General features: G+C 45.0%; 1 protein-coding gene across 1 annotated transcript in view; it reads left to right on the top strand.

Moving 5' to 3' along the window:
* Positions 1–23,467, top strand: part of SERPINB5 (serpin family B member 5) — a 30,838-nt gene extending 7,371 nt beyond the window's left edge. The window contains exons 2-7 of the mRNA XM_084848131.1: positions 2,766–2,943; positions 7,504–7,641; positions 10,920–11,037; positions 18,374–18,516; positions 20,472–20,639; positions 22,488–23,467. Of these exons, the coding sequence (XP_084704257.1) occupies positions 2,776–2,943; positions 7,504–7,641; positions 10,920–11,037; positions 18,374–18,516; positions 20,472–20,639; positions 22,488–22,880 (1,128 nt within the window). The 5' untranslated portion in view covers positions 2,766–2,775 and the 3' untranslated portion in view covers positions 22,881–23,467. The remainder of the gene's footprint in view (positions 1–2,765; positions 2,944–7,503; positions 7,642–10,919; positions 11,038–18,373; positions 18,517–20,471; positions 20,640–22,487) is intronic.
* The last annotated feature ends 2,838 nt before the right edge of the window (positions 23,468–26,305 follow it).

The raw sequence follows: 26,305 nt of genomic DNA, 5'->3' as shown, positions 1-26,305 counted from the left end.
CTAGCCCTCCTCACACCACTGCTTCTTTCCCAGGGGAAGGTTAAGGAGGGGAAAATTGGCTGAATGTACAACTGAAACAAACGGGGCTTTTTTGACTGTCGCTTTATCCGTCTCACGTTGGCATGGTTTGTTTCCATCTGTTGTTGCTCACTTTCTGTCGCCTTCTGACATGCCTCATTCTTTGCCCATTCGGAAAACTGTTTAGATTTCTTCCTTGAAGTGCTGATTCCAAAGAGCGAGCTGTGACAGCCCTCCTTGCATGGGGACTGTGACACACAGCACTGTTCTTGGGAGGAATCATTTAAGAAACACTTCCATGGGAAAACTATGCACCATGTGAAAATGTACCACATCAGAAGGGAAGTTTATAGCCCAGCCCTCTTTCTGTCATGGTAAGATTTCATGTGGGCCATGATTTCCAGACAGGAAGGCTTTCAAATAACTTTGTCCCACACACTGATATGGTACAGTCCTTGCAGCAGTGCTGTACCATTTCAATTAAGCAATTACTTGCTATCTTACTTGGATTCCTGCATTGAGCAGGGGGTTGGACTCGATGGCCTTGTAGGCCCCTTCCAACCCTACTATTCTATTATTCTGTTTTTGAGATCCAGTTCTCCACCCCAAATAGGTGACGTTGATTGGCTGCCATGTTTATTCCTCAATTTTCCATAGAGTGTGGCATGAGTCATTTGCCCAAACCATTTGGGTGAATGTCACTAAATACTGTTACCCACTTTGGCAACAATCCAGCAAAACAATTATCCCCCACTTTGCTGAGTGGTGAGAGGATCAAGAGGCATAGCGCTTACCCAGGTTTGGTTTCCTGTGGAAAGGAGGTCACTGGAGGCTTATTTGTGTTCAATAACATTTACATTTCCTTACAAAAGTACAGGTTGAGCCTAGGTATGGAGGCATAACTTAAAACACTCCAACAGATGCCCACTGCTCTCCTATCAGATCTCTTAGAGCAGGGATGGGAACCTCCAGTCTGTGGCCCTAATCTGACTTGTGGAGGTTTTGCATCCAGTCCGCTGAGCCTCCTTGGGTTCCTCCAGGGGAAAGAGCTTGGCCAGCACTGACATAGGCATGGAGAAAGGCTAAGGTGGGGGGCCAGGGCGATGATGTCAGTAGGCGTGGCCACATCCATCGACATCATCAGGCCTGAGCAGCAATCGGGCCTGGTGGGGAGCAATCGGGTACCCTGCAAAATGGTTCTGAGACAACCAGCTTCCTGAGAAAGTTATAGAGTCCCCAACGCAGCTCTCTATGTCTCTGAATCTTTCTCAGTCTCTCCCTCAACTGCAATCTGTCCTCCCCCACTTCACAGTCACGTAGGGGGGATCTGCTTGACAACAAGAAGTGTTGGAATTCTCCAATCCTGAATGAGAAGTGTGTTGGAGTATTATCTGTATTTTCATAGAATCAGCTTTGGTTCATCAGGGACACATGAAGCAAGATACGCTGAGTATACCATACCTTTAACATCTGGTTTTCAGGGGTCACACGGCGCTTGAAAGGAACATACTTCTGGGTGGGGTGGCGGGAGTAGAACTGAACATCATCAAACTGGCAGGGGCTGCTCAACCAATGAGAGAGGCTTGTTTCCTCATTCATGTCCAGGCTCCCCCCTACTACTACATTATTATGAATGGAGAACAAATAATAGGCTCCCTTTGAGAGCATCCCCCCACCACAATTTCTCCACGTTCCAGCAACCTGCGGAGTTATTCCTCTCTCCCCTGTTCCACAATGTGCACACTTTTGCCTTGAGAAGTCAAAATCCTCAGTTCTCAAATGCAGCATCTGAAGGCTCCCCCTGAGAGCATCCCACCCCCACAATTTTGCCCCATTCCAGCAAACTGTCGTGCAGTTATTGCTTCCACCCCCACACTGTGCTGCCTTTCTTCTTCTCTGGGCAATTTCTCCCTGCTTGCAATGACAGGCTCCTGAGACTTCAACATATTGGAGAAGTGACTTTTCTGGGCCCAATTCAAAGTGCTGGTATTAACATTCAAAGCCCTTAACAGCTTGGGGCCAGGTTATCTGAAGGATCGTCTCCTCCCGTATATGCCTGCCCACACCTTAAGATCATCCTCAGCAGTCCTTCTCCATGAGCCCCTGCCAAAGGAAGTGAGGCATGTGGCTACTAGGAAGAGGGCCTTATCTGCTGTGGCACCCTGGCTGTGGAATGAGCTGTTTGGTGAGGTTTGCCTGGCACCTACATTGTATTCTCCGGTGCCAGGAGAAGACCTTTTTATTTTCCCAGGCATTTTAGTATTTTAACTTTCTAGTCTTTTAGCGCTGCTGTTTTAAATCTGTATTTTAAATCTCTACATTGCTGCTAGGTTTTATCCTGGTTGTATTGTTATATTGTGGTTTTAATGCTTTTATCTTTTTGTATTGTTTTACTGTGTACTTTTTGGTTTTAATTTTTATGAACCACCCAGAGAGCTTCAGCTATTGGGCGGTATAGTAAATAAATTTCTTTGGCTGAAGGCTTCGACGCTTAAAGAACTATGAAAATAGAGTGAGGCTGCAATCCTATACACACTTATCTGGGATTAGGCCCCATTGAACTCAGTGGGTCTTACTTCTGAGTAGACATGCATAGGATTATGCTGCTAGGCCACAATCCAGTGTAGACTAGTGTATTTAAGTCTGTTGACATGAATAGGTTAAGTTCACTTAACTCTGTAATGAGAAAATGGCATTTATATATAAGATTGATTGGCTGACTAATAAATGTATCTTTTCTGTTTCAGAACCACAGCAATGGATGCCATACAAGTTGCAAACACTGCTTTTGCAGTTGATATATTCAAAAAAATAGCTGAAAAGGACAAAACTGCTAATATTATTTGTGCTCCACTTTGCACTTCAACCTCTCTGGCTCTTGCATATAAAGCTGCCAGTGGTGACATGGCAAACCAAATGAAACAGGTAAGTGACGGCATCCAACATTCAAATGTCGTCTTGTACATTTGGTACGTAGGGCTTGGTGGAAGAAAGCTGGCCTCTCTCAACAGCAAAGGTTCTCAAACATATGATAGGAAACAACTGAATGGAACATAAGAGTATACAATGACAGATGATATAGGGCTACAGCAAATATTTGCCTGTGAAAGTGTTTGGGAGAAAATGAGTTTGGAGAACTCAAAATCTTTCCTAAAAGACATTACCCATTCCGTGTACCTGTTGTTGTTGCTGCTGCAGCTGCTGCAGCTGCTGCAGCTGCCCTTTGTAGCATTATTTCCCCTGTCTGCTGCTGTTTTGGTACCATTTCCTCCTACTGCCCCAGACTGCCTTCCTTTCCTGAGTAATCTCAACCAATCAGGGATCACATTTAGTCTTACTTAGAGTAGACCCATTAAAATAAATGACACTTAAGATAGGCATTACTAACTTTAAGTCCCATGATTTCAATTGGTCTACTCTAACTATGACTAAATCTGGAACCAACCCATAAAAATCCAGTGATACCTTAACGCCATATAGCCAGTAAGGATGCATTATCCTTGCCCTGAATGGATTGTTGTTGTTCAGTTCTTCAGTCGTGTCTGACTCTTCGTGACCCCATGGACCACAGCACGCCAGGCCTTCCTGTCCTGCGCTCTCTCCCGGAGTGTGCTCAAGTTCATATTCATTGCATCGGTGATGCTATCTAGCCATCTCATCCTCTGCCGTCCCCTTCTCCTTTTGCCTTCAATCTTTCCCAGCATCAGGGTCTTTTCCAGGGAGTTTTCTCTTCGCATTAGGTGGCCAAAATATTTGAGCTTCAGCTTCAGTATCTGTCCTTCCAATGAGCAGTCAGGGTTGATTTCCTTTAGGATTGACTGATTTGATCTCCTTGCAGTCCAGGGGACTCGTAAGTCTTCTCCAGCACCACAGTTCGAAAGCATTGATTCTTTGGCACTCAGCTTTCCTTATAGTCCAGCAATCACAGCCATACATTGCTACTGGGAAAACCATAGCTTTGATTATACAGACCTTTGTCGGCAAGGTGATGTCTCTGCTTCTTACTATGCTGTCTCGGTTTGCCATAGCTTTCCTCCCAAGGAGCAAGCGTCTTTTAATTTCATGGCTACAGTCACCATCTGCGGTGATCTTGGAGCCCAAGAAAGTAAAATCTGTCACTGCTTCCATTTCTTCCCCTTCTATATGCCAGGAAGTGATGGGGCCAGATGCCATGATCTTCGTTTTTTTAATGTTGAGTTTCAAACCAGCTTTTGCACTCTCCACTTTCACCCTCAACAAGAGGCTTGTTAGATCTTCTTCGCTTTCTGCCATTAGGGTGGTATCGTCTGCGTATCTGAGGTTGTTGATAATTCTCCCGGCAATCTTAATTCCAAGCTGTGATTCATCCAAACCAGCGTTTCTCATGATGTACTCTGCATATAAGTTAAATAAGCAGGGCGACAATATACAGCCTTGTCGTACTCCTTTCCCAGTTTTGAACCAATCGGTTGTTCCGTGTCCGGTTCTTACTGTTGCTTCTTGGCCCTCGTACAGGTTTCTCAGGAGACAGGTAAGGTGGTCTGGTACCACCTTTAAGAATCTCTTTAAGAATTTGCCACAGTTTGTTGTGATCCACACAATCAAAGGCTTTAGCGTAGTCAATGAAGCAGAAATAGACGTTTTTCTGGAATTCTCTTGCTTTCTCCATGATCCAGCGAATGTTGGCAATTTGATCTCTAGTTCCTCTGCCTCTTCGAAACCCCGCTTGTACTTCTGGTAGTTCTCGGTTCACATGCTGCTGAAGCCTAGCTTGTAGGATTTTGAGCATAACCTTGCTGGCATGTGAAATGAGTGCAATTGTACGGTAGTCTGAACACTCTTTGGCTTTGCCCTTCTTTGGAATTGGAATGTAAACTGACCTTTTCCAGTCTTGTGGCCATTGCTGAGTGTTCCAAATTTGTTGGCATATTGAGTGCAGCACTTTAACAACGTCATCTTTTAGGATTTTAAATAGCTCGGCTGGAATACTGTCATCTCCACTAGCTTTGTTGTTAGTAATGCTTCCTAAGACCCACTTGATTTCACTCTCTAGGATGTTCGGCTCAAGTTCAGTGACTGCACTATCATGGCTATCAGGGACATTAAGATCTTTCCTGTATAGTTCTTCTGTGTATTCTTTCCACCTCTTCTTAATCTCATCTGCTTCTGTGAGGTCCCTGCCTTCTTTGTCCTTGATCATGCCCGTCTTTGCACAAAACGTTCCCTTGATATCTACGATTTTCTTGAAGAGATTTCTAGTCTTTCCCATTCTGTTGTTTTCCTCGATGTCTTTGCATTGTTCATTTAAGAAGGCCTTCTTGTCTCTCCTTGCTATTCTCTGGAACTCTACATTCACTTGGGTATATCTTCCCCTTTCTCCCTTGCTTTTCGCTTCCCTTCTTTCCTCAGCTACTTTCCTCATCAGACAGCCACTTGGCTTTCTTGCATTTCTTTTTCTTTGGGATGGATTTCATTGCTGCCTCCTGAACAATGTTACGGACCTCCGTCCACAGTTCCTCAGGCACTCTGTCTATCAGGTCTAATCCCTGAAATCTATTCCTCACCTCCACTGTATATTCATCAGGGATATGATTTAGGTCATACCTGAACGGTTTAGTGGTTTTCCCTACGTTCTTCAATTTAAGCCAATATTTTGCAAGAAGCAGCTCATGATCTGAGCCACAGTCAGCTCCAGGTCTTGTTTTGACTGACTGTATGGAGCTTCTCCATCTTTGGCTGCAAAGTACAGAATCAGTCTGATTTCGATATTGACCATGTGGTGATGTCCATGTGTAGAGTCACTTCTTGTGCTGTTGGAAAAGAGTGTTTGCTATGATCAGCGTGTTCTCTTGGCAAAACTCTATTAGCCTTTGTCCTGCTTCATTTTGTACACCAAGGCCATGCTTGCCTGTTATCCCAGTTATTCCTTGACTTCCTACTTTAGCATTCCAATCCCCTATGATGAAGAGGACATCTTTTTTTGGTGTTAGTTCTAGAAGGTGTTGTAGGTCTTCATAGAACTGATCAACCTCAGCTTCTTTGGCATCAGTGGTTGGGGCATAGACTTGAATTACTGTGATGTTGAATGGTTTGCCTTGGATTCGTACTGAGATCATTCTGTCGTTTTTGAAATTGTACCCCAGCAGATTATACTGCTTTTCCCACCCTTTTGTTGACTATGAGTGCTACTCCATTTCTTCTAAGGGATTCTTGCCCACAGTAGTAGATATGATAGTCACCTGAATTAAATTTGCCCATGCTTGTCCATTGTGCAGCAAAAAAGATTTCATCCCTGTTCTCACGTTCCCTGTGGACAGGGAGCTAGGCACCGTGATCTCAAATTATCTTGCCTGGATATTCCAAGATATCTTGCCCGGATATATGGACCCCATCAGCTTGTAAGTAAGTTAGCAAATGATCTGCGGTTAAGGAAGAACACTGGAGTGGCCAAGTTTGCAGATGGCACTAAATTATTCGGGGTCATAAGAACAAGAAGGGATTGTGGAGAGCTCCAAAAGGATCTCCCCAAACTGGGCAAATGTGCATTGAAATGGCAAGTGTGGGTCAGTGTCAGGTGCAAAGAGATGCCTTGGGGCTATATATTAATGGGGTCTGAGTTGGTGGTGACTGGCCAGGAAAGGGATCTTGGGCTCACGTTGAATAGCTCAATGAAAATATTGACCCAGTGGGTGGCAGCTGTGAAAGAGGTGAATTCCATGGTAGGGATCATTAGGAAAGGGTTTAAAAATAAAATTGCCAATATTATAATACCTTTATAAAAATCTATGGTGTGACCACACTTGAAATACAATGTACACCTCTGGTCATTGTAGCTCAGAAAGGATATTGTAGGGCTAGAAAAAGTGCAGAAAAGGGCAACTGAACTGATCAGATGGCTGGAGGAACTTCCCAATAATGAACAGTTACAGTGTTTGGCACAGTTTAGTTTAGATAAAAAACAAGCAAGGGGGCACATGATAGACATGCATAAAATTATGCATGGTTTGGAGAAAGTAAATAGAAAGGTTTTTTCTTCCTCTCTTACAATACTAGAACATTGAAACTCAGTCATCCAATGAAACTCAGCAGTGGAAGATTCAGGCCAGACGAAAGGAAGCATTTCTCCACACACCTTGTAGTTAAGCTATCAAATTCGATTCCACAAGATGTGCTGATGGCCACTGACTTAGACAGCTTTAAGATGGGATAAGTTAAATTCATGGAGGACAAGGATATCAATGGCTATGTGATGCTACCTCCAGGGTCAGAGCCAGCAAGCCTCTAAATACCAGTAGCTGGGGAACAGCAGCGGGAGAGGGTTGTTGCTCTCATGCTCTTCTTGTGGGCTTCCCATAGACATCTGGCTGGCCACTGTAGGAACAGAATGCTGGACTCTATGTGTCAGTGGTGTGATCCGGCATGGCTCTTCTTATGTTCTTGGCAGATCTGTATTTCCAGAGAACTTTTCTGAAAACAGTGTTTAAACTGAACCTTGTTTGTTAACAGGGCCTTCATTTAGAAGATGTCAAAGATGTTCCTTTTGGATTCCAAACAATAACAATGGATGTTGCCAAGCTTAGTTCTTTTTACTCACTGAAAATGGTCAAACGGCTGTATGTAGAAAAATCTCTTAACCCTGCTATGGTAAGCTACTAAAGGCATAATTGCTATTTCTCTCTGGGCCAGTGACTGTTGTGGTCTAAATCCCATCATTATTCATTACATTATGGTCTCTGTTACTGTACTAATCTTTAAATTATAATATCTGTATATTATTTTTAAAAATCGTACTTAATTTTTTTAAAAAAACACCTTAAGTTCCAGCATAGTTTTCCTTTTTTACATTTTTATTGCAAAAGTTGCTTAATGTTTTGCTTATAGATTTTCAATCAAAAGTCTTAGCCCAATTTTAAAGTAGTTAATACATTTCTAGTAGACATGCCCTTCCTTTTCTATGATTTATTTAAGCACAATTACGGCAGATTCCTAAACCAACAATGTATTTGAACTTTGACTGAAGCACAATTTCCCACTTCCTTCAAATGTTGTCATCTGTTGGATTTTTAAATAAAGGTTTTGAGGGTTTGTTCCATGAGAAAGTTATCTTACTGATAACAAAAGTCTTATATGAATCTACAGCCCAACGCAGAATCCAGTTAAGACACTGTGCTTGATTTTAATCACAAGTTTTGTTGTGGAAATAAGTGAGATCGAATTGTCACAGACTGTGGGTTGTATCCAGCTGGTGTCCCTCCACTGATGGAAAGCTCTTTGAGCCAGTGAAGAATTCCATTAGCAGAACAGGAAGGGAGGTGATTTTTGATAATTTGCCCTCCCCTCTGTAGTCCCTTGCACAACTTCCCACTTGAGGGTCCCCAACTCTCCAGAGCAGGTTTTGGGATGGGAGGGATACGGGTGAGATGCTGAAATTGCCTCCCACCCATTCTGCTGATGGAAACCTCCACGGGATCAAAGAACCTTCTGTTAGTGGAGAGACACCAATTGAATACAACTCCATACTTTCTGCATGTCATTGCCATTTAATGCAAGCTTGTATTTTTTTCCTTTACATCCATGTCACATACCTGTCAACTGAGGATTACATTTCATGTGTCTGATGAAGTGGGTTCTAGTCCATAGAAGCGTATGCCATAATACATCTGTTAGTCTTTTAGGTGCTATAAGATTCATTGAGGGCTTTGTTTGCTTTGTTTGTTTGTATTGTAACGTAACTCTGGTACAAGCAAATGCTTAGGATTCTTCTTCTCCTTCTTAGATATAGTGCCATATCTATCTATCTATCTATCTATCTATCTATCTATCTATCTATCTATCTATCTCAACTAGAATCTTGGAATGCTCTATGTTATATTGTGCACTGGATAGAAAAATACACAAATTCATATCTGTGCCCTCTTCATCTTAGTTCCTTTTGAATGTATGAGTTTTTATAAAAGGTTGGTTTCTCTTCAGATCATATAAATATTTCAGGTTTTAGTATACAAGCTTTAGAAATTGGTTTTACAGTGTTTTATTAGGGAGAAAATCCTGGCCTCACTGAATTAGAGCATAACCTATATCTTTTAGATTAAGCATTGTATATCAAATTTAATTTAAATTTAATTTCAGATGACCATAAAAACAGTAAATGCAGATTTATAGATGGAAACTCCTTCTGAAATGCATTAGAGTTTACATATATTAAGGGTGCAATCCTATGCATGTTCAGACAGAAAAAAGTCCTACAACTCCAGCATGCTGCAGTGCTTTTTTCTGTCTAAACATGCATAGGATTGCACCCTAATCTAATTAGCGGATCCATGGAATTGCAAAGGATAGAATAATACATTATATAATAGGTTGTGCAGACCTGGTTGCCAACTCAAACTATCTGCTCAGCCAGTCTGAGAGCTTCTGGTCTTTCCCTGTCACAAGGTGTGGGATGCAAAAGCTGTTTTTCTCAACTTCCACCCTGTTTTTTATCCATTTAAAAATGATCACATGCATGCATTGTGGCATGTGTGCAGTGGGGCAGGAGAGATCCAGATGTTGTGGGTGCATGTGTTGAGAGACACCATGCTGGCCAGCCCATGTAAAACTCCAGTTGCCTCTACTATATGGTTCATCTGTCCTTTGGGCTTCACCACAGTGCCAGTGGCCCTGGTAAGGAGAAGCCTGGATGGCTCCCTTGCTTGCTTCTTTTTTCGGGTCAGCAGTGGTAACAGCAATAGCAAAGATGGCAGCTGGGGTGGTGTGTGATTGGGTGATGCAGCCACTGCAGGCCACTCCCTTCCTGAGCCCTTCACCTGCCCGCTCCAGAAAGTTTGGAAGCTCACAAGCATCGAGGTTGCAAGTCGTAGGATTGTGCCTTTAATGAACGAAGCTTGTTTGTCATGGGCGACTGAAAAAAGTCCAACTTACAGTGGGAAAAAAACGTTTATAGAAGGCTAGTTTCTTGAAATAGTGTCAATCCTGTGGCGGGGGATTGACCAAATACATCTCAATGTTAGGAGTTTTGGTTCAGCATAATACAGCCTTTCCCAGCTTGGAGCCCTCCGGATGTGTTGGGCTACAACTCCCATCAACGCATCCACCAATAGACATTGGTGGAGAAGGATGGGAATTGTGGTCTGTCAAGAATGGGTTAATTGAGTAAAGCTTTTTGAGGGCCATTGGGATAGTCACGTATACCACAGCACCTGGAGGATGAGGAGTTTTGGTCGTTTTCCAGCCTGGCAGCTCAAGGCCATGAGTTGCTCTGCCTAACTGGGAAAGCGATAACAGCCATGCCTGGTGGGAAGATGCACCCTCCTTGGAAGGGTGGGATGGGGTGACCTGAGACTGAATTTGGATTGGGTGCTCCAAATCTGCCTAGAGTTGCTAGGGCTAGACAATGAAAGGAGAGCAAAGGAAGGGGCGGGTGTCTCTTCTGGCCCTGATGCTACTAGCATGTGCTGCTGGTTGATGGCTATCCTGAGAGGCCCATACGTTGGTATGTATAGGATAGACTAGCTAGCTTTATTGTTTCACTCTTGGGAGTGTGCGCCTCGAGGTTCGGCATTTTGGTTTTGTTTGGAGTTTTGTACTTGTTTGTCCTTGCTTGTAATTTCCTGTACAACCTACCACCTCTCCCTTATTTCTTTCCCTTTGCCCTTTCCCTTTTCCATAAACTTTTACCCAACCTTCAGTTGGTGTGGTCCTTCTGAATAACTTCAGTGCTAAATACAGTGCCTATTGGCCTGGGTGAGAGCTACTGGGTTACTTTGGGGAGATTTGTGGCCGAGTTAGGCCTGTCCTACCTTGCAGGGTTGTTGGGCTGAAACCAACAATCCTTCACATGGTCCAGCACATCTGGAAGGCGCACAGGTAGGGACGGCTGGTTTAATACACCAGGGTTTAATCTGGCTGCTTGTATCTTTCAGGAATTTGTCAGCTCTATCAAAAGACCGTTCCCGTCGGAATTCGAACAAGTAGATTTTAAAGACAAAACGGAAGACACCAGGCTGCAAATCAACAAATCTGTTTCCGATCTTACTGATGGCAAGTGCACTCTTAATCAATGACCTGTTTCATCTCCTTAAACACAGAAGTGAATTCTGATTTCCTTGAATCAGTGCTAGCAGAGATAGGGTGGATTTTACCATAGGTATTTTAACAGGCTAGGCTAAATATTAAAATGACACTCCCCACTTTGCCTTGGGTTTTGATGGGCCTTTCTTTCCCACCCTGCTTGCCCCTATGATTTGTCAGGCCCCCACAATGCTTCCTTCACATTCCCACAGCCTTGCAATGCCATCCTGCAGTTACCTACTTGAATTCTTCTCCATGTCATTCAGGAACCTCTGGAAGACTGTTGCTCCTCACATAGGGTTAAATCCAATGTGGTATGAGCGGACCTTCACTCATGCAATAGTATGACCTCTTGCACTCCACCTTTCTGCAGATTCCTGTCCCCCCCCCCTAATTTTCTCCAGAGCCCCCACCAACTATCCAGAGCAGATAGTTGGCATACACATGGGGCTGCAGCAGGGTGGGGAAATCTGTTCCCTCAGTGGTTTCTGTTCTGCTGGTGAACAGCCTCAGATCCAACCCCTGATCACATCTCACATCTGACCCTCACCATATTTCTAATGAGCATCTTCTTCCTGCTCTGACTCCTCTGTCTATTTCTAGCTTTATCCTTCCTTACTTCCCCCTAGCATGAGGCTCATGTTTGCAAACCTTGGCAGGAGGGGTTCAAAGGGAAAGCTGGATCCATCAGCTGCTGCTTAGGGTGCCCAAGGGATAGGTTTGGTTGAGGGAAAGGTCAGTGCATAGCCCAGGTTCCTGTAAAGGGCTTCAGTTCTTCAGTCTGCAGTTGAAGATATGTAGAGGCCAAGGATGATGAATATTATGTTTCCAACTTTAAAAAAAAGCAAGCCGACAAGTGCAGTCCAGACTCAGTTAGAATCAGTGACCGGGGGGGATCTCCATGGCAATGGGAGGAGAAGCGAATGGAGGATTACCCAGATTTTTCAGGGAATCAGCTTTGGTCCACACAGGGCTCCATGGACAGGTGCACCATACCATTCTAAGTTGCTTCATAGTAACATACTTCTGGGTGGGGGGTTTGGAGTGAACTCATCATACTGGCAGGGGCTGATCAACCAATATGAGAGGCTTCCCCCACCTTCCAATGCAAGATGCTTCCCCCTCACCCCTGTCCATCCTTACAGCTAAGCAAACATTAGAGAAACACAGCTGCAGCCTTCTCCTTCCCCTGAAGCTCCCAATGCTGTGAAGGAGCAAAGTTGCGAATTAATTACTTCCAAGAAGCAAGGAAGCAAACATCAAAGACACGCAACTTCAACATAGCTTTAAGGCTCCTAAATGCGTTATTTTGATTCATGGGAATCTCAGTAACTTTGGAAGTGCACATTTCAGGAACAAGCCTCATTGACCACAGTGGGAGTTACTTCTGAGTAGACACTAATTGGTTTGTGCTGGGAAAGGCAGGGACAGGAAACACCCCTTGACTGGGGTCATGGTGAAAGGCACACCCCTGGGCAGGGCTAGCCTACCCGAGGTAAATGCGGGGGTTGGGGCACACAGCAACTATACTGTGGAGAACCCGACTTAGGGAAAAGAATCGGACTTTAAGCAGTCTCGGGAAATCCAGTTTTTCCACGAAAAGCTCCAGGGTGGCTGTGGGATATCAGCCCGCATGTGCCCCGAATGACCTCCAAAGGCAGCCAGCTCATAGTAAATCGCCTGTGGAGACACCCCCTGCCCCAGGTTCACATGAACACGGAGGGGAAATAAGTGACAGTTGCTTATTCCCCCCCCCCCGCATGCGTGCTGGAGAGATTTGCATAATTACCCTCAGCAGCATGGCTTGTCATGTCATCCAAACCCAGCCAGGGTGGCTTGTTGCCATGGTTAACATGTCACCCAGAACCCATGGGCTGTTGTGGGGTTCTGGGTGGCTTGTTACCCACGACAACAAACCACCCTGGCCAGGTTCACATGTCGCAATGAGCCATGCTGCTGAGGTAATTATGCTGATCCACCGAGCACACGCCTGGCGTGTGGGGGCGGGGGGATAAGCCACCATGACTAATTTCCCTTCTGTGATCATGTGAACCAGGCCAATGTGAAATCCAGCCAGGAGTTTCAATGAAGTTGGCTTAGCTATTAGTACTAGTAGTCACCAATTTGTTTAACTTCCAGCTAAACCAGAACACTCCATGCATTTCAGGAGGTGGACCCTAGTTCATGTTAGCTTATTATGCCATTAAAAATGTGTTTGTCTTTAAGATGCCACAAGACATATTGTTGTTTTTCTTGCAACAGACTAACATGGTTACTCCTCTGGATTTTTTTTAGAAGATTTATTTTAATGGTAAACGGGACATTATAAATGGGATACACTGTAAACAGGTGATCACGAACAGATGAAGAGCCATGCTGGATCAGGCCAAAGCCCTATCTAGTGCAGCATTTTGTTCTGACAGTGCCCAACCAGATGCTCCAATGGGACGCCCACAAGCAGGACATCAGCGCCGTAGCACCATAGCTCTCATGTTCCAGAGCAACTGACATACAGAGGCATACTGCCTCTAATATTGGAGGGAACATATAGCCATCATGACTAGTAGCCATTGATAGCCTTTTCCTCCATAATTATCATTGCTAATCATCATCATTGTCATCACGTTTGGATGTTTTTATTTTTTATTTTAAAAATGGGAAATGCAACCCTATCCAAGTGGGTGACAGATGTTTGGCATTTTTCAAATACTTCCTACTGGCAATCAATAAATGTGCTATTAGTGGGCAACTCTGAAGTATAATTAAGACAGCTGCCTTAAGCTTTACATGATTGTTTGGTGTTCAGTGCCCCCATGTGGTAGGAATATAGAAAGAACACAGAGAGAGAGAGAGAGAGAGAGAAGGTGGGGGGGGATCTACATGGAAACAGAATGGGAAGTGCTTTCTGGTTATATCCGGATTTTCTTGAAATCACTTTGGTCTGTCAGGGGCACATGAAGCAGGAAAAGCGGAGTGTTGTTGTTTAGTTGTTCAGTCATGTCCGACTCTTCGTGACCCCATGGACCATAGCACGCCAGGCCTTCCTGTCCTGCGCTCTCTCCCGGAGCGTGCTCAAGTTCATATTCATTGCATCCGTGATGCTATCTAGCCATCTCATCCTCTGCCGTCCCCTTCTCCTTTTGCCTTCAGTCTTTCCCAGCATCAGGGTCTTTTCCAGGGAGTTTTCTCTTCGCATTAGGTGGCCAAAATATTGGAGCTTCAGCTTCATTATCTGTCCTTCCAATGAGCACTCAGGGTTGATTTCCTTTAGGATGGACTGATTTGACCTCCTTGCAGTCCAGGGGACTCGTAAGAGTCTTCTCCAGCACCACAGTTCGAAAGCATCAATTCTTCGGCGCTCAGCCTTCCTGATAGTCCAGCTCTCACAGCCATACATTACTACTGGGAAAACCATAGCTTTGATTAGACGGACCTTTGTCGGCAAGGTGATGTCTCTGCTTCTTATTATGCTGTCTAGGTCGGCCATAGCTTTCCTCCCAAGGAGCAAGCGTCTTTTAATTTCATGGCTACAGTCACCGTCTGCGGTGATCTTGGAGCCCAAGAAAGTAAAATCTGTCACTGCTTCCATTTCTTCCCCTTCTATATGCCAGGAAGTGATGGGGCCAGATGCCATGATCTTAGTTTTTTTAATGTTGAGTTTCAAACCAGCTTTTGCACTCTCCTCTTTCACCCTCAATAAGAGGCTCTTTAGATCCTCTTCGCTTTCTGCCATTAGGGTGGTATCGTCTGCATATCGGAGGTTGTTGATAATTCTCCCAGCAATCTTAATTTCGACCTCTGATTCATCCAACCCGGCATTTCTCATGATGTACTCTGCATATAAGTTAAATAAGCAGGGTGACAATATGCAGCCTTGTCGTACTCCTTTCCCAATTTTGAACCAATCGGTTGTTCCATGTCTGGTTCTGACTGTTGCTTCTTGACCCTCGTACAGGTTTCTCAGGAGACAGGTAAGGTGGTCTGGTACTCCCATCACTTTAAGAATTTGCCACAGTTTGTTGTGATCCACACAATCAAAGGCTTTAGCGTAGTCAATGAAGCAGAAATAGACGTTTTTCTGGAATTCTCTTGCTTTCTCCATGATGCAGCGAATGTTGGCGATTTGATCTCTAGTTCCTCTGCCTCTTTGAAACCCAGCTTGTACTTCCCGTAGTTCTCAGTTCACATACTGCTGAAGCCTAGCTTGTAGGATTTTGAGCATCACCTTGCTGGCATGTGAAGTGAGCGCAATTGTGCGGTAGTTTGAACACTCTTTGGCGTTGCCCTTCTTTGGAATTGGAATGTAAACTGACCTTTTCCAGTCTTGTGGCCACTGTTGAGTGTTCCAGATTTGTTGGCATATTGAATGCAGCACTTTAACAGCATCATCTTTTAGGATTTTAAATAGCTCAGCTGGAATACTGTCATCTCCGCTAGCTTTGTTGTTACTAATGCTTCCTAAGGCCCACTTGACTTCACTCTCTAGGATGTCCGGCTCAAGTTCAGTGACCGCACTATCATGGCTATCAGGGACATTCAGATCTTTCCTGTATAGTTCTTCTGTGTATTCTTCCCACCTCTTCTTAATCTCATCTGCTTCTGTTAGGTTCCTGCCTTCTTTGTCCTTTATCATGCCCGTCTTTGCACAAAACATTCCCTTGAGATCTCCAATTTTCTTGAAGAGATCTCTAGTCTTTCCCATTCTGTTGTTTTCCTCGATTTCTTTGCATTGTTCATTTAAGAAGGCCTTCTTGTCTCTCCTTGCTATTCTCTGGAACTCTGCATTCAGCTGGGTATATCTTCCCCTTTCTCCCTTGCTTTTCGCTTCCCTTCTTTCGTGAGCTACTTGTAAAGCCTCATCAGACAGCCACTTGGCTTTCTTGCATTTCTTTTTCTTTGGGATGGATTTCGTTGCTGCCTCCTGAACAATGTTACGGACCTCCGTCCATAGTTCCTCAGGCACTCTGTCTATCAGGTCTAATCCCTGAAATCTATTCCTCACCTCCACTGTATATTCATCAGGGATATGATTTAGGTCATACCTGAACGGTTTAGTGGTTTTCCCGACGTTCTTCAATTTAAGCCGAAATTTTGCAAGAAGCAGCTCATGATCTGAGCCACAGTCAGCTCCAGGTCTTGTTTTGACTGACTGTATGGAGCTTCTCCATCTTTGGCTGCAAAGGACATAATCAATCTGATTTCGATATTGACCATCTGGTGACGTCCATGTGTAGAGTCGCCTCTTGTGCTGTTGGAAAAGAGTGTTTGCTATGATCAGCATGTTCTCTTGGCAAAACTCTATTAGCTTTTGTCCTGCTTCATTTTGTATACCAAGGCCATGCCTGCCTGTTATCCCGGTGATTTCCTGACTTCCTACTTTAGCATTCCAATCCCCTGTGATGAAGAGGACATCTTTTTTTGGTGTTAGTTCTAGAAGGTGTTGTAGGTCTTCATAGAACCGATCAACCTCAGCTTCTTCGGCCTCAGTGGTTGGGGCATAGACTTGAATTACTGTGATGTTGAATGGTTTGCCTTGGATTCATACTGAGATCATTCTATCATTTTTAAGATTGTACCCCAATACTGCTTTTCCCACCCTTTTGTTGACTATGAGTGCTACTCCATTTCTTCTAAGGGATTCTTGCCCACAATAGTAGATATGATGGTCACCTGAATTAAATTCGCCCATGCCTGTCCATTTTAGTTCGCTGATTCCCAAGATGTCGATGTTCAATCTTGCCATCTCATGTCTGACCACCTCCAGCTTACCTTGATTCATTGATCTGACATTCCAGGTTCCTAAACAATATTGTTCTTTACAGCATCGGATTTTCTTTTCACCACCAGACACATCCACAGCTGAGTGTCCTTTCGGGTTTGGCCCAGCCGCTTCACTCTTTCTGGCGCTACTTGGAAATACCCTCTGCTCTTCCCCAGTAGCATATTGGACACCTTCCGACCTGAGGGGCTCATCTTCCGGCGTCATCTCTTTTAGCCTTGTGATACGTTCCATGGGGTTTTCTTGGCAAGAATACTGGAGTGGGTTGCCATTTCCTTCTCCAGTGGACCACATTTTGTCAGAACTCTCTGCCATGACCTGTCCGTCTTGGGTGGCCCTGCACGGCATAGCTTATGGCTTCACTGAGTTACGCAAGCCCCTTCGCCACAACAAGGCAGTGATCCATGAAGGGGAAAGGCGGAGTACACAGCACCTAAAAGCCAGCTTTCATGGGTCACATGAAAGCGCTTCTTATTCCGGGTGGGTGGAGTAGAACTGAATGTTGCTGAGTGGGTGGAGTAGAACCCCATCAACCCTGCTCAGCAAATGAGAGAGGCTTGTTCCCCGCCCCTGTCTGCGCTCCCCCCCCTGTGTGTGTGTGTGTGTGAAGGAGTGGGAGGCTTTCTAGCAGAAACAAGAGTTTGGGGCTGGGGAAGCGGAGCCTAGCAGAGGGAGGCAACTCCAGCCCTTTCCCTCCGTGCAGGCCGTCTGTCCACAGGCTAGCTATTCACAATATGTCATGCCCAATAAAGAATACACAGATGGGAAGGTGAGGGGGCGGCCAGTACCGTGAGCCTTCAGTAGCAGTATTTCTCAGTAGCACTACTGTGATCTGCTGAAAAGTAAACAATAGAAGGAGCAGAAAGGGAAGGGGTGGCTCTTACCTGGCGAAGTCTTTTTCCTGACAACTCCAGAAGTTCACCACCTCCAGATTGTCTCCTCCAATCCTAAGGGGATTCCAAAAGTGATGCACTGGATTCTTACTACATACATGTAACATGTCAGAACATTCACACAATCACTGTGCCCTTCCTCCTCTCAAGTTGGTCATTAGTGGCTTCACCACTTCTGCTCTTTGTCTGCATCCATCCTGCATGTGAATATATGAAGCTAACGTAAATTGTGTCAGACCGTTGGTTCATCTAGCCCAGAACTGTCTACCTTAACTGGCAGAATCTCTGCAAGGTCTCTAGCAGGGCTCTTTCCCAGCCCTGCTATTTGAGATCTTGGGATTGAATCTGGGGCATTCTGCAAAGCATGTGCTGTACTACAATGCTAAGGGTATGTATAGTTCATTTGGGCCAGCCTAGAGGACAGTGTAGCTGCTTTGTAATATGGCCAAGACTTCTGCAACCTGCAGTCTTGCATCCTCAGAACATCTAATGGCCTCTTTAAGGATCTAGACTGTTCTGGAGGTGCCTGAATTGCAGTTGTCTACAAGCGCTAACTTGGGCTGACTCAAGCCCTGCCTCTGTGGTATTTTGGGGATAATCTTTTAATGAAGTATTCTTGCCGATGGGTCTACAGGTAAAATGGAGAACATTTTAATCGAGGGAAGTGTCAATGACCAGACGAAGATCGTCTTGATCAATGCAGCCTATTTTCTAACTAACTGGATGAAGAAATTTCCTGAGGAGCAAACTAAGGAATGTCCTTTTAGAATAAACAAGGTATGAAAGAAGCCATTTCCCACTCAAAATAATGGCACACTCATGTGTTTCACTAAAACATTCAAAACAGAAATTAAATATGACATGTAAGTCCTTGGGTAGTATCCAATGTTGGCAGGCCAATAACATCCTGTTAGCATAATCCACTGCTACTTCAATGACATAATCACTGCTTTCCCCCTTTGCATTAGCAAGTGCTAATGACGTTGCACCAGCATTGGTTTACACTAGCACGACATTAGTATTAGCACTGTGCCACCACTGGAGACTGCCCCGAGTTTTTCTGGGCTTTTAAATCAGTCTTTGGTTCTATTCCCACAACCCCAAATAAGCTCTAAATAGACATCCAGTTCAAGAGGTGATACAAGCTGGCTATGTCGCTAATGCAAAGGGAAAAAGTGGTGATTTGCCGCTTATGTTTCAGGGCTGGATGTGCCTGATCTTATCTGATCTCGGAAGCTAAGCAGGGTCAGCCCCGGTTAGTGCTTGGATGAGAGACTGCCTGGGCAGGGAGTTGGACTCGATGGTCTTGTAGGCCCCTTCCAACCCTACGATTCTATGATCATGCACACAAGTGCCCTCACCCCGCGCCTGGCTTGCCTGGCCGCGGGGGGGGGGGGCTGTTGCGGGTGGCGGGGGGAGGACGGGACAAGGGCGAAGGCCATTGGCCTTCGCCCCTGGGGTCTCCAAGGGGCGGGTCTAGCCGGCCACTATTTAGGCCGCGCTGCCCCACAGCCTCCTCATTCCGGCTATTCCAGCTCCCTCCCTCCCGCCCTTTCTGCAGTGTGGGTTGTTTACTGGTCGTCCTATTTTGGGGGCCGAGTAGGAATTTTGGCTCCTAGCTGCATTGGTCAGGCTTTGGGTTTTTTTGCCTACTTCACACTGCAGTTCCGACATTGAGCTGCATACGTTAAGCTAGCACTCAACAATATGAACTTCCGGTCACATAGCTGCACCGGCGGCTCCGGGTGGGCTCTCCACTGGGGAAGTGGCCAGGTGAGCATTCGTAGGCACCGTTTCAGGTGACTGGTAAGGCCCAAGGCTTCCGGCTCAGGGTTTTGTGGCCCCAGTTGGGAGATACGGCTTACCTTTGAGGCCAACCCTCCTCACCCACTCGGGTTCTGTGGCTCGAGGGGGGGTGACAGGGGAAGGTCTCCCAGCCCAGAAATGGGTATGTCCGATTGGTGGGCGAGGGCGGACGCCTCGCCACAGATAACGAATGCCTCACTCCACACCTGTCATGTTGGTCTTGTTGTGGTGTGCCCGCCTGTGCTTTCTTCGCAGATTGTAATCTATCAATAAATGTGGCCCTGTTTATCCCAAATTGATTGGTGTCGTCTCATCATTTCTCCCCTGTCCGCTCGCAACAATTTTCAGCATATGACATGATTAGAAGACATCACAATCTTCATCACAAACCTAAAACTGATTGGCTATGTGCAGTCGGTGCAACCAGATGACCACTTTAGTACGTTACAGTTGAGCATGCTGCAGAGGGATGATTTGGGGTCAGGTCAATTGAGTTGTAGTTAATTTACAAAGCGCAACCACTCTTCCTCACCGTTATTTATAGTGGTTCTCCTCCACCCCTTTTCTTTTCTGCTCCTGGGTTCCATGAGAAATGATGTGGGAGTTAATGTACTTGCTTGTATGACAATAACCAAGGGAGTGCAGTTTCTTTGTTTGCACAACACTGTGTTTATTAAAGTTGTATGTAAAGAATTTTAATCAAAGCAAAGCCAGTGGGAGGACCATCTTCTTTAGAAGTGTTTCTTTCCCCAAAGCATTACTTAAAGTGTATGCACACTTGTATCCATAGAATAGTATAACAGAACTCCTTCCTTGAGGCACATTTCCAATTTGTGAAGGCAAATACACACCTGCTCAACAGGAATCCTGAACCACAACTCTAGCATTCAAGCAAACTCGTTTCAATTTCTGATTATTCTTTACAGACGGAAACCAAACCAGTGCAGATGATGAACCTGGAAGCTACATTTTGCCTGGGCTACATAAATGATTTAAAAATCAAGATTCTGGAACTCCCCTGTTATAACAAGCATATGAGCATGATAATCTTGCTGCCTAAAGATATAGAAGATGATACCACTGGATTGGAACAGGTAAGAAACCCTTTGGCAGATGAAATAACACCTGCATGTTGGTCATTCTCAACCTCAAATGCTTCATAATGGTCTGTTTAGAAGGGAGCAAGAAATGTCTTTGTCTCCTTTGGCTCTGTGTATCCAGTTGTTCTGTTCATCATATCTTGGGATGTCATATCTTAGTGTCATATTTTCTGAGCCACTGCACCAGCAAAAAGGTGCAGGACCTAGTGCATGAACAACTGCATCAGCTCATGTCACAACTAGTGGAATTCCACCAGTGATGTCACAATGTTGCACCAATACAGTTGATGACAACCATCAACACAACATGAGTTGTGTACATGCAATGAGCCATTGCATGGACAGATCAGGGTGAGATCACTGTCCACCTGGCCTGCACAAATTGTGACCTACCGAGCCAAGTGAACCCCTTCATCACCGTATTGTGTTTTGCCTGATGCTTGACAACATCTCAGTTTGTGCAGTCCCAGGCAAACCTCTTGGGGGGTGTTTCCACGACAATGGAAGGAGAAGTGAATGGAGAAATACTAGATTTTTTAAAAAAGGAATCAGCTTTGCTGTGCTTTGGTCCATGCAGGACTCCATGAGCGAGTGCTCTGTACCAGTAAAAATCACTTCACAGAACATACACCTGGGTGGGGGTTAGAGTGAACATCATCTGACTGGCAGGGGCTGTTTAACCAATAAGAGAGGCTTTCCCTCCCCCCTGCTTTCCCACCCTTTCTCCTTTCCCCTGAAGCTCCAGATGCAGCTGCATTTCAGGAGCAAGCCCCACTGAGCACAATGGGAGATACTTCGAAGTTGACACAAGTGTGGTTGTGCTGGGAAAGAGCTGGAGGGAACATAGGTATGGGAAACTAGCCCCTTTCTAACCTGATGCTGACCAGGATTCCTATAATGAAAGTCTTAGTTACTTCCTAAGGCAATAAACCAAACAAAGGAGAATCGGAGCCTCGAGATCGCGCTTTACAGCTTCTAGGGACTTTGTGCTTTAAACTGTGCTATTTCAATTGAGGGGGATCTCTGTAAATGCTGGTGTGCGCATTCAAGGGACAAGCCTCACTGAGCACAATGGGAGTTACTTCTGAGTCAACACTAATTGGTTTGTGCAGGGACGGGAAACACCCCTTGACCAAGATCAGGGTGAAAGGCACACCCCTGGTAATTAACCCAAGATAAATGCGGGGGTTGGGGCACACAGCAACTATATCATGGAGAACCCAACTTAAGGAAAAGAATTGGACTTTAAGCAGTCTCAGGAAATCTGGTTTTTCCCTGATAAGCTCTGGGGCGGCTGCTGGATGGCCACGATGTCATATATCGACCTCCAAATGCGGCCAGCTCAGAGTAAATCACTCATGGAGACACTCCACTGGATTTGCTGCCACACTTGGCTGATGGGCTGCCATACCTGGCTGATGGGCTGTATCCAGTCTGGTGAATCATAAGTTGCATAGGCCTGCCGTAGATCAATGAAATCAGTACAGCTCCATGTTGCTGGTAGCTTGTAAGTAAGGTGTCCTAAGGGGGTTGCAACTGGTGGGTAGCACTGTAGGATGGATTTGTGCTAGTTTCCTTGCATGAGAAGTTGCTGTAGCTTTCTTGTACACCATTGGCCATGCTGGCTGTGGATTATGGGAGTTGTGGTCCAACGCACCTGGAGGGCACCAGGTTGCGGAAGACTGGTATACATTGTCATAGTTATGTATACTTGTAAGATCAGGGTATTACACAGCTCCACAGCCATTAATTGTGACATCCTAAACAACTAATCGGACAGTGCATGGAGCACTATGTGCAAAGATATTCTAATTTGCTTGCTGTCTTCCCTTACATCTTCAGCTTGAGAAGGAGCTCACCACGGAGAAGCTGCTACAGTGGACCAATCCGAGTGTGATGGCAAACACGAAAGTGAACGTGTTTCTTCCCAAGTTCAAAGTGGAAGGGGAATATGATTTCAAGCCCATTTTAGAAAGCCTTGGCATGACCCACATGTTCGATGAAAGTGCGTCAGATTTCTCCCAAATGTCAGAGACCAAAGGGGTAGTTCTGTCCCACATCATTCACAAAGTCTCCCTTGAAGTAGTTGAAGAAGGGGTAGACTCCCGCGATGTACCAGGATACCGGATCCTGCAACACAAAGATGAATTCAAAGGTGACCATCCGTTTCTTTTCTTCTTTAAGCACAACAAAACTCGCTGTATTGTTTTCGCTGGCAGATTCTGTTCTCCTTAGACGGGATCATTAATTAAGAAAAAGTCTGATTTATATTATCTGTTACTACCATTTTTCTGTAAACCTTTGAAACCCCAGTATAAAATATTGAAAGGCAATCTCAGCAGTTTCATCTGTCAGACAGGCTGTACAACTTAATTTTTATATGATGTCATTCTTTTATGCTTTTCATATGCAGCATTAAAACTGTACATAATCCGTACATAATTTTGTGTTATTTCTCCAAAATAATGCAGTTCATTTCTTACGTATCCATGGTAATTAATTACTTTATTGGAATTTTTCGCCTAGGTAGGCCAATGCTCACAGCAATCTCCTCAGACCTTAAAAACTTGTGGAACTAAAACACCAATACGTTATTGGAATAATAAAAAACTTATATTTGCCTGGCCTTTGTTAGATACTGTTTCTGGCACTGGGAAAAGAAAATCTCTGTGAAATAGGAAGCCTGTAATAGAGTTGGATTCGACTTTAATGTGCTAGAACAGTACAACAACTTCATTTTTGTTTTGTTTACTGCCTTCCTGCTGCTTGTGGTTGATAATTTAGATGACTTCAAGGCATTCCAAATAAAGCATTGCAAAACTTGAGTGTCTTTTTCTCACTGTCAAAATTAAAGGGTATATATATTTTGGAATAAACATGCCCCCTTCACTTCTTAAAATTTGGTCTCAGATACCAGGGACTCTACACTACTGCTTTATAGCGGTACTGAAGTGCACTGATAACTGTTGCGGCACATTACACATTACCGCTTTTGTAGTGTTATGTTCTGCTTTTTATTCCACATTATCCAAAATACCACAACAAATGTCATTGTGTGTCCTATGAGGTATAAATGTGCAAGAGGGATATAATGTTACCATGATGGGATAGTAATGATATGTCACAAGGTGTCAATCTGGCCCAGAAGTGGGTTTTTATCATCAACACTGTCCTTTGTTCTGCAGGAGGTGGAAAGTAGGATTCAAAATCTTGTTTTTTTGAAAAGACCAAGTTATTTAGGATCACCAGTCTGAAGTTCTTGAGATAGTATTTTAGACTTGAAAAGGGCAGTGAATATCAATGGCAAGTTTAGGCTTCTTGACCAGGAACGGTCTCTTAATTTGCCTCCCCTAAGTTTTAAAGTAGGTGCTGTATTATATGGCTCAGGAAGATGTTTGGTTAAGGGAGCAAACTTTTGCTCCATGGGAGATTGACTGAGTGGCTGTAGGATGCTTCAGACCAGGGGCAGTGCCAGAGAGGGGGGGAAGTGCCCCCCCAAACAAAGAGCCCCTCACTTGCCCCTCCCCCATTGCTGGACTCCTGTCATTACGTGAATGAAAGGCACTTTTCACAGAACCTGAAGCCTTTTTGACCACCTCACGATTCTGCTTCTAGTCACCAGGTCAGGTGCTTTGGTCAGTGTGGGAGGATCTACATTGTGTCTGCTAGCCCACTGAATTCGGTAGACTGGCAAGTTAAATGCCATCGCATTAAAACGTGATTATTCACACTCACCCTGTTTCCCTGTTCCAGTACTTCATCGAATGCGCAAGCACGGTTCACACTCGTGCACTGTGCTGATTTCCTGCTCTTAAAGAAGGCAGTTCTCATTGGAGGAGCAGAAACTCTTCCTGTTTCTGCTGATTCCCCGACCACGGTCCCTCTCTTCCTCTATTCCTGTGTGTGTGTGTAGGGATGGCGTGAGCCTGCTGTTGGGGCTCGAAACCCGGTGGGAAGTTGCCACTCCACCCCCCCCGGACACCAGTTCCCTCAGCAGGAAGAAGGCAGCACCTCTCGTCCTCCCCCCATCATTTCTACAGCAGCAGTGGTGCAGGAGAGGCAGGTCATTTTCCGTAAGTTCTCCTGGCCTTACGGAAAACAACCACCTTGTCCCTTGCCACTGCCACTGCCGCTGTAGCAGGTGGGGGTGGAGGGAAGAAGGAAACACCTATCCTCTTCTCCCCCCGCACCTGCTGGAGGCCAGGGCAAGAGGCTAGGGGGTGGCTGCTGAGGCCCTTTCCCTTGCGTCAGCCCTTGACAGCCGGCGCGAGGAAGAGGGGTGGCAGCAGCACCCAGCGCTCGGGTTTGTGGGGGGGCTGCTAGTGTCTTCGAAGCTTCGAAGACTGTCCTGTTTTTGTCTGCCGCTCATGAGATGATGTTAAAATTGTCCACGGACATTTTTATTGATGTTAGTCTGTGAATAGTGATGACTGTCTGCCTAGATCTGTGTGTGTGTTTCTTTCCGTGCTGCGAGCATGGAGGGGACTGTGAAAAAATTTACACTTGCCTGGGCAAGTGTGCAGAGAAATTGGGCTGGAGAAGCTCCAATTATTCAAAGATTTGAAGACTGGAAGACTTGAAGATTTGAAGATACTGACTTAATTTAAAAAAAAAGCAGGGGATAGGAGGAGGTAAAACTTAGTGTCATTTGAAGGGATAGAACAACCCTCTGCTCATTGCAGGAAGCCTGATTCCCAGGTGGTCTCCCATCCAAGTACTGACCAGGGCTGACCCTGCTGAGCTTCCGAGATCAGACAAGCGCACGCACATCCAGCCCCTTGCTTGTTGGTGATGAAACTTTGAGTGCTGAGGAAGCTATGCAGTCAGTAGCCAGAAGACCACATGGGGGCATTGAGAGCTGTGATTGGACAGGAGGGAAATACAAACACTGCTGTATATGGGCAGGCATGGGAGGGGACTATGACCTTATACAGTGATGAACACAGAAGAGCAGAGCACATGAAAGGAAAATACTGGAATATCAGGGTATTGAAAGCGGTAGCAGGGAAGTGGGAAATTGCAGTTCCAATACGAAGCAGGGACGGCATAATGTGAAAGACGGGGGATGAAACTTCATTGGAAGCTTAAAAAACTGTAAGTATAGATCGGCCCTGCGTCTCCTCACACTGCTGCTTTTAGGCTCTCACCCACCCTATTTGTGTATTGTGATGCTTCACCACTCTCTCAATTGCTCCCACCAATAACCCTTTTTTGAGCTGCTTTCTTTCTTTTTGGTAGCACAGACCAAGTGTCCAGCACACGGGGTTATTCCACGAAACCCTTCCTGATAACTAAAAAGGAAACTTTAAAAATTGAAAACAGGTTTATTTGGTACAACAGGATTGTAAATAGGAACTGGGTTGGGATGAGGAAAGGATATCAGGAACGATGATTAAAATTAGCCAACACTATAAACTTATAACTCTAGTTTTTAGTTCTATGTTTAAAACCTCTCATACTCTCTCACACTATCTGACACACTCTCTAGCTCACAGACTAACTAGATGTTCTCACTCTTCTCTCCCAATCTCATCGCAGACTTATCTAGCTGTACCTAATCTATCTTCCTCCCAGACGGATCTGATTCTCTAGAAGCAATCACCCCACCTTCTTCTGCACAAGCTCTCCCCCACTCACACTGCACTCCATTCTCACTCAGC

Source organism: Heloderma suspectum, chromosome 4, assembly GCF_057233095.1.
Source record: "Heloderma suspectum isolate Gila_16-S chromosome 4, 16-S_ref, whole genome shotgun sequence".
Classification (NCBI taxonomy): Eukaryota; Metazoa; Chordata; class Lepidosauria; order Squamata; family Helodermatidae; genus Heloderma; species Heloderma suspectum.
Note: the sequence above shows the minus strand (reverse complement) of the source record. Positions and strands in the feature narration are given on the sequence as shown.